General features: G+C 42.8%; 1 protein-coding gene across 1 annotated transcript; it reads left to right on the top strand.

Moving 5' to 3' along the window:
* Positions 1-2003: 2003 nt before the first annotated feature.
* LOC122911488 (cytochrome b-c1 complex subunit Rieske, mitochondrial) lies at positions 2004-7852 on the top strand. The gene is made up of 2 exons (XM_044256226.1): positions 2004-2265; positions 7033-7852. Exons 1-2 carry the CDS (start codon positions 2052-2054, stop codon positions 7641-7643), a joined length of 825 nt encoding a protein of 274 aa, XP_044112161.1. The 5' UTR covers positions 2004-2051; the 3' UTR covers positions 7644-7852.
* The last annotated feature ends 1252 nt before the right edge of the window (positions 7853-9104 follow it).

Raw genomic sequence — 9104 nt, 5'->3', positions numbered from 1 at the left:
TGAGGAGGACAGTTCCAGTGTTGAGAGTACAACAGAGTCCCTGGGGCAATAAGGATGGCCAAGATTTAGACCCTGAGAAGGATCCAGAAGGAAGTGGTCAGTCTGCCATGGACCTAGATAAACATAAATGTGGCAGCAAGAATTGAAGGCTTCTTGGAGGTTGGTGCTATGTCAGATAAAAATACTAACAAACCTGGTGCTTAGCATGTGGCGTCCCTTGTGGAGACATTACACCTATCAGTACATTCGTCCCTTCCAGGTGGCATCATTAGCAACCTCTTTTTACAGGTAAGGAAACTAAAGCATAGAGGGCTCAGGAAATTGCCAAGGTCCCAGATCTCTCTCTCTCTCTCTCTCACACACACACACACACACAAACCTCATTCACTTAATATTTAAACTAACTCACTTTGACCTAGAATAACGTAAAACAAACTTTATCTCACTATAGTCATTGGAAAATCAGTATCGAGACAAAATAAATACCATGAAAAGAAATGATATTATTAATTAAACCCTCTACCTGCTAATTCAACTGCTCAAGGGCTTTGAAGTCAAAACCCATTCTCTTGGGTGCCTGGGTGGCTCAGTTGGTTGAGGGACTGATTTCAGCTCAGGTCATGATCCTGGGGTCCCTGGGGTTGAGTCCCTCATTGGGTTCCCTGGTTAGCGAGGAGTCTGCTTCTCTCTCTGACCCTCCTCCCTCTCATGCTCTCTCTCTCTCTCTCAAATAAATAAAATCATTAAAAAAGAAAAAAAAAAACTCAGAAAAAAACAACCCACAACCCCCCCCACACACACACAAAAAAAGACCTGTTCTCTTAAACAGGAGGTTGGCATTACCATGTAATAGGAAGTGATTTGGGGGGTGCGCCTGGTTGACTGAGTGGGTTAAGCCTCTGGCTTTGGCTCAGGTCATGATCTTAGAGTCCTGGGATGGAGCCCCATATCTCTGCTCAGCAGGGAGCCTGCATCCGCCCCCCACCCTCGCCTGCCTCTCCACCTACTTGTGAACTCTCTTTGTCAAATAAATGGGTAAAACTGGGGGTGGTTAAGAGCGACTCAGAAGACAAACTACTGGCTGGCTATCTTGTACTGGACATAAAATCCTCTAAACATCGGTTTCCTCACCAGTAAAATAGCGGTTATTTCATAGGGACCTCGACTATAAATGAAAAGATGAAGATTGTGCACAAAAGCTAATACATTGTAAATGCTTAATACACATAAGCCATTACGATTGTCATTATTATTAAACTTTGCACCTAAATCCCTGGCTCTTTTTTAAAAATTTATTTATTTTTTAGTTTGATAGCGCTAATAATATAATATTATAATAATATTATAGGGGCGCCTGGGGGGCACAGGTCATGATCCCGGGGTCATGGGATGGAGCCCCGCGTGGGTCTCTCTGCTGGGCGGGGAGCCTGCTTCCTCCTCTCTCTCTGCCTACTTGTGATCGCTGTCAAATAAATAAAATAAAATCTTTTAAAAAATAAAATAAAATAAACATTATAGCACACACATAATAGTCACTATATGCTTGGCTCCGTTCTAGGTTTTTCAAGTACGTATGACCTAACATATGTATATGCCCTAAACACCTATCTTTATACATATGTGTGTATATATTAAGAATTATTATTACCCCTATTTAAACTACTATTAAACTACTATATTCATATCCCTAGGTTCCTACAATTTTTAACCTGAAGGACGCAAAGTCGATCCACGGGCCACTCCCGGGAGACTCCTTTGCCCCCTTTCCGGCGGGTAGATCTCAGCACACTGACCAGCGGACACCGGATAGAGCCGCACACTCTCCTCCCCGCCTGGCACCTCCCCGCCTGGCTCCTCCCCGCCTGTCCTCCTGCCCCGCCCTCAGCGAACGCTCGTAGCCCTGCCTCTAAGGCTGGGCCGCTCCAGGCTCCGGCACCACTTGGGCCGGCGCGCTGACGTCACCGGTCGCGCACCTCCTGCGCTTCCTCGCGCCTGCGCCGCGGGCGGAAGGTCGTCCCTGTGACCGGCTGAGCGTTTGAGAAGCAGTCGCCATGTTGTCGGTGGCCGCCCGTTCGGGCCCATTCGCGCCGGTTCTATCGGCCACGTCCCGCGGGGTGGCGGGCGCGCTGCGGCCCCTGGTGCAGGCCTCGGTGCCCGCCACCCCGGAGCCCCCAGTGCTGGACGTGAAGCGGCCCTTCTTGTGCCGGGAGTCGCTGAGTGGCCAGGCCGCGGGCCGGCCTCTGGTCGCCTCCGTGGGCCTCAATGGTGAGCCGGGCTGAGGGAAGCGACCGGGGGCTGAGGGGGTCCCCCTTTTTTCGCTCCCTCTGGCCCTGAACCCAGGGCACAGCCGAGGAGGGCGGGGAAGTGGAGCGGAGCCCTGCTTGGGGGATTAAGTTGCCGGGCTGGGTCGACCTTGGGCAAGCGTCAGCATCTCTCGGGCCTCTTCCCTCACCTGTGCGCGGACGCCGTTGGGTGAGCGATTTCAGGTGACCTCCGGCCCTGGCATTGCGTGCCTTTGCGGGATTGTTTCCGTTGGCCGCCGTTCTGGGTAAACCACAGGCCGATTTTGTCCTTCATAGGCTAAGTTCAAGAACTCCCAAGTCTGTCCCAGCAGAGTCTGACAGACTTTGTTGCTCACGGGTCGTTTTACTTTGGGCAGATTTCTAAACGTGTTGCCTTACCAGTGAAATGGGTGAATGATGATACCACTTTCGTAGGTAATGTCGTGAGCTTCAGATGGAGAAATTCTACATTTTGGGGCACTTGATACATACTCAAAAAACAGGAACTGCTCTTAATATTTGGGACCTTGTCCCGCTCACCACCACCTGATCCGCTTAGTGCCCTTCTCTTTCACACCCCCCCCCCAACAAAAGCAAGACAGTAACACAGGCCCTAAGGTCATGAATGGTGGCGCGTATTAGCCGTGTTTTTCGTTTGCGGGGCCAGTATTTTCACACTGGAATCAGTTTAGTCCTCAAGAAATGCAACAGGCAGAGGCTTGATGATACTCCGTTTTACAGATGAGAAAACAGACTGCAGGGGGTGCAGTGACTTGCACAGGGATAGACCGCGTGTAAGTGATAGAAGATGGATTCGGAAGACTGAGTTAGCCATCAACTCTCCCCGAAGCCTACTCTTAACCTTTGGTGCCTCGGCTTCCATTTCTTTTTTCACGCTCCAGCATGGAGGTTCTGCAATGGCAACCTGTAGGCCAGCGTGTCTGCAGTCTGCCGACCTTCATGGTTTTAAAAGGAGGAGTTCTTGTGTGTCTTAAAGTGTTGGAATCTGGTAACCGTGAACTTTCGTTCTCCGTGGGAAAAGTCTAGTGTGCTGGGCACTGGCTACCCTCTTAGTTGGTGCAAGGGCTCTTTCCGTTGATCGCAGTCCTCACCAGACCTGCTTCCCAGTGTCCCTTCCTGGCCTCACTGACTGTTGATTTGGCAAGTACAGCTTGCCCTACAAACTAAGTTGCCCCCACTCTATTTTTCCTCCATTCACCCTATTCTGTTTCCTGTAAAATAATGCACTCGGTTTTCCACATTTCCAAGTCTTACCAGGCCAATCTCTGTTCAGCGTCAGGTCAATAAAATCTTTCATTTGCTGCGTCCTTTATGCTTTATGGTACGTAACACTTTCCACTGTTGTGTTTCCTGGTGACTCCTCTGACCTTGTGCTTGAGGGCATAGAGAAAAACCTTAATTTTTCTATTTCCCACAGCCTCAGATTTTGCATACAGTTAGTGCAGAATGTTTGTGGATGAATAAAAGTGAAATTTTTTGTTAGGGGCACCAGTGGGTTTTGGAGACATTGTTCAGGGCATGAACAGAGTACACTAGCCCATCCTAAGCCCATTCTTTGGACCTGACGGTAAGAAACAATAAGGGAGGGGAAAACTTTAATAGCAAAGGCAAAAAGCATCTGTGGAATTTGTCTACTGGCTAAATGGTTTCTTCTAAAACTTAGAGGTTTACCTGACTTTTTCAAGAACTGGTAAGTAATACAGAACCATAAGGGAAACTTCTTCTGTGATCATATTTTCAGTTACAGCTTCAGTTCACATTAAAATCTCCTGTCTAGATAGTACTGAGTTTGTGGGGTGGGAGGGTTGGATCAGGAGACGGTCCTTAAAGGAGGATTTCCAGGGCACATAACAGTTCACCTTAAGACAAAAAACAAAAACCTGTTTTGTTATAATCCCTGAAGTTTTCTGTTTCTAGAAGTATCGGATCCTGCTTGAGTTTAGAGCTAAATCTAGCATTTTTAGCATTTTTGCTGCTAAAGTCACACCTAATGCAATTAATGGGAATTATTTAGAGAGTAACTTTTACAGTTGGCAGTTTAATTTTCCAAAGTGTTCATGGTGGTGTAGTACAATATAAAATGTAACCTGCTAGACAAAATGGGAGTACACAAGTGGATTTCTTCCATCATCAAATCTCCAGAAGAGAATGTCACGACCATTCTTTTTAATGTTCTTGTACATTTCCTTGCATGCTGTTACATGGTCAGAGGTTGTGGATACTGTTTTTAATGTAGAAGTATTAACTTTAGTTCCTTCATCTTTTAAGTATGGTACACATATTTCCTTTGTAATCCCAGATGATATTAAAGGAGAATAATTCATACTTGATCCCAGACCCCAGTCTACACTGATAGGTTAGCGTTAGGTAGAGATAAAGTATATAATGTAATGTCATGCTGTGTAGTTGTAAATCTCAGGTAGTCAACTCTCCATGTCCTGGTTCCCTCCAAAAAATAATGGAATTGTCAGAAAGTACGTAGAGTGATGTTGATGGTTTTTACCATTGTTTATGAATATAGTTGGCCCTTGAACAACATGGGTTTGAACTGTGCAAGTCCACTTCTGTGTGGATTTATTTTTATATAAATGTTGTACAGTACTGCAAATGTTACTTTATGATTTTCCTAGTAACATTTTTTCCCTAGGTTACTTTATTATAAGAATGCAGTATATAATATATGTAACATAACAAAATATGTGTTCATTGACTGGTTAAGCATCCAGGCAACAGTAGTTAAGTTTTGAGGAAGTCAAAAGATAACATATTTTTGATTGTATATGGGGTCGGTGCCCCAAACCCTGTTTGTTCCAGAGTGAATTGTACTTAGGGCTTCCACTGTTACTGACCTTGAGAACCAAGGAAATATAATTAGGATGGGACAGCCTAGTAACCCAAGTAGAATTGCAACTTATATGAAAAAGAACTTTAAAAGTACATATTTCTTTTATGGGCTCCTGCGTGGCTCAGTGGGTTAAACCTCTGCCTTTGGCTCAGGTTGTAGTCTCAGGGTCCTGGGATCAAGCCCCATATCGGGCTCTGCTCAACAGGGAGCCTGCTTCCCTCTCTCTCTCTCTCTCTCTGTCTGCCTCTCTGCCTACTTGTGAATCTCTCCCTCTCTCTCTCTCTCCCTCTCTCTATCAGATAAATAAATAAAATATTAAAAAAATAAAACAAAGGGCACCTCAGTGGCTCAGTGGGTTAAAGCCTCTGCCTTCGGCTCAGGTCATGATCTCAGGGTTCTGGGATAGAGCCCCACATCAGCTCTCTGCTCAGCAGGAAGCCTGCTTCTCCTTCTCTCTCTCTCTCTCTGCCTGCCTCTCTGCCTACTTTATTTGATCTGTCAAATAAAATAAAAATAAAAGTACATATTTCTTAGAAACAACACATTTTCTAAGTGTGGAATTTTTAATGTCCCTTTTCTAAAAAGGAAACCTTGTAGCAGATTTCCTAAAATGCATATACAATTTGCAAAGAGACTTGCTTCCTGTAACATACTTAAAGGTGATCCCAGTAAGTTCATTTTTTTATCAGATATTTAAAAATGGTATGGGACAAAAGGACATAATCTGTTCCGACTTTTTTAACAAATAAAACTGGGGTGCCTGGGTTGCTCATTCGGTTAAGCATCTGCCTTCAGCTCAGGTCAGGATCCCAGGACCCTGGTATGGAGCTTCCCCTTGGGCTCCCCACTCAGTGGGGAGTCTTTCTCCCTCTGCCCCTTTACCTGCTTGTGCACGCTCTCTCTCTTACTCAAAGAAACAAAATTTTAAAACAACAAAATATTAATATCCAAAATACTACATAAATAGAAATTATTTGTTTATTTAACATTCATTTGACACAAAGATCTGTCCTTTGGCCTGCAATGGTAGCATTTCAGTTGAGAGACCCACAGCAGTGAGAAAGATAATGGCTTTACTCTTACAGAATTTATTGCCCTTGACTGAAGAGTGGGATATGTGAAAATTTTGCTCTTTTATCCTGTACTAAATTGAAATAATTGGTTCTTTTGGAGATTTCATTTGATGGTTGCATATTCTGGTAAGGCTATTCTTTTCTGTCTTATTACTGGCTTTACTTGAAGTTATAGTAATACTAATTTATACTCCAGAGTATAAAATAGAAACCTCTAAATTTTTTGCAACTAAAGTTATGCTGACAGTTCACAGATTGTTTATTATCTTGTAATAAGTATTTTATGTATTTTTAGCAGTCCTTTCAGAGAGTAGATAGGAATTTAAAGTTAGACATTTGGTTTAATAAGATGATCCCAAATCAGCTTACTGGGTAGACTTGAGGAATTTTAGGGTCCCTTGTAATCCAGAGAATGTGAGAGGTAGTTACCATAATTGTATGTTTTGACAGATTGAATTTTCAGGGATTTTAAAATATTGCTGTTTACAGTACTGTTTAACTTTTTAGATTTGATGGACTAAATTGTTAAGAATTCTGAATCAGCAGTGTTCAATCAAGGAGAAACTCAGTTTACACATATAATCTTGTGATTTCTTACCAGTATGATAGGTAGTGATTGACTTCATTTCTTTTTCAGTATTTTATATGCTCACACTGCCAACTTGACAATTTCTGAGATCAGTGAGTGCCGTATTTCACATTTTTATAACTTGATTTTTGCTTACAAATTCACAAAGGTTATTTCCTGATGTATGTCCCTTTCACAGTATTCATCTAATTGTGTTTTTTTAATTTTCTGTTTATTTTGCAGCCCCTGCTTCCATTCGTTATTCCCACACAGACATCAGAGTGCCTGACTTCTCTGACTATCGGCGCGCTGAAGTGTTAGATGGTACAAAGTCTTCAAAAGAGAGCAGTGAGGCTAGAAAAGGTTTCTCCTATTTGATAACTGCAACAACTAGTATAGGCGTTGCGTATGCTGCCAAGAATGTCGTCTCGCAATTTGTTTCCAGCATGAGTGCTTCTGCTGATGTGTTGGCCATGTCGAAGATCGAAATCAAGCTATCTGATATTCCGGAAGGCAAGAACATGGCTTTCAAATGGAGAGGAAAACCGCTGTTTGTGCGCCATAGAACCAAGAAGGAAATTGAGCAGGAGGCTGCAGTTGAAGTGTCCCAGTTGAGGGATCCACAGCATGATTTAGATCGAGTAAAGAAACCTGAATGGGTTATCTTGATAGGGGTTTGCACTCATCTTGGTTGTGTACCCATTGCAAATGCAGGAGATTTTGGTGGTTATTACTGCCCTTGCCATGGGTCACACTATGATGCTTCTGGCAGGATCAGGAAGGGGCCTGCACCTCTCAACCTTGAAGTTCCCTCGTATGAGTTCACCGGTGATGACATGGTGGTTGTTGGTTAGAGACCTGGACTCAAGTGCTAGGCTCCTTTCCAGCTTGTCACCTAAGAAGACTTAAATAAGCAAGCCTTCTATACTTAAGTTGATTTGAAATATTTAAGAATTGCTAATAATGTATTTGCAAACATTAATGTGAAGTAAATTGGATTTAATGTTGAATGCTTTCAGGCGTTCACCTAATAAAGCCACTGTTAAACATTGTTAAGCTCAAAGACTTAAAAAGTGCAGTTTCTTTGATAGTTAATTCTAATTAAAAATTACAGGCGGGTGTATAAGAAATTTGTGAAATCTGTAATCAGTGTTCTCCTTCATCTTCTTTCTTTGTGTCAGTGACACAGATTCTGCAGAGCTAATGGTTAGACTGAGGTACAACTAGCTGGTCATTTCTAAGTCGTGGAAGGTATTTATGACATTGGCAGAAATAGTATTCAGATTTCCCTCTTTTTCTTTTTCTTTTTTTTGCACATGAGTCCTGGCTATGTGTGTCCTGCCCCATTTCCACCCCAGCATCCCCCAACCCCGAGTCTGTGTGGTGATATTGTATATGATCTGTGGGGAAGTTCTAAACGAGGTGTTAGCAATTCTGAGGGTTTAGCCCCAGTTCTAGGTAGCTGGTTGCCTGCTTAAGTGACAGGTCAGGAAAATTTTATTTTTTCACTTACGGGAATAAGTTAGTAATTAGAATTCTTCAGTTTTAAGAGGCAGTGGTGGGATATATCTGAGAAAAGCTTTCCAGAATGGGAGTGCTGCTTTTATTTCCTTAATCTGGTGTGAATATTCATGTTCCCATTGCTCCTGCATCCACCCTATCAAGAAGCAAAAGTATTTGACACTTAATAATGTGTTAGTGTGAAAATGATCCTGCTGGTTTTGTTTCTGCAGTGATTACATTTTGAGGTATTTCTTTGGATTTGCAGTCAATCAGTTTTCACTGTGAAATGAAGGTGGGTACAGGGAGGCATCAAAATCCACACCCTCTTCTTGCTTTCTGCTTTCTACCTTCAGTTACACAGGTGAAACAAGACACATCGGATACTCTCCCCAGTTCCTTTTGCCCTTTGTTGAGAATCATAGCTACTTTGATAAGTTTGCCGCATCTTTGTTGTTTTGTGGTGGGTCAGTAATACACCACTGGGCCAATCTTTGATCACATACGCATTTGTAAGAAAGTAAACTAGATTAAGTGGTTTGGTCTTCCCAAGGAACCGGCCATTCAGGGTTTCAGTCTTTAAAATGGTAGCTAAGCACATGGAAAAGAAAATGTCAAAAGTTTTTATGCTTATGAGCAGATACTTGGTTCATCTGTACCGCTCTAGAAAGAAAATTAGAAAGAAAGAAAAGTAAATGGGGCTTACAATAATAGTATTTCATGTTCTGGTATTTAGGTAAAAATATAAGACAAAAGGTGCCAAACATTGCTGGTTTACTAAAAAGTAGTAAAATTACATCAGTATGTTTAAGCGA

This window comes from Neovison vison, chromosome 7 (assembly GCF_020171115.1).
Source record: "Neovison vison isolate M4711 chromosome 7, ASM_NN_V1, whole genome shotgun sequence".
NCBI classification, from domain to species: domain Eukaryota; kingdom Metazoa; phylum Chordata; class Mammalia; order Carnivora; family Mustelidae; genus Neogale; species Neogale vison.
The sequence above is the reverse complement of the archived record's forward strand: the minus strand, read 5'-3'. Positions and strand labels throughout refer to the sequence as shown.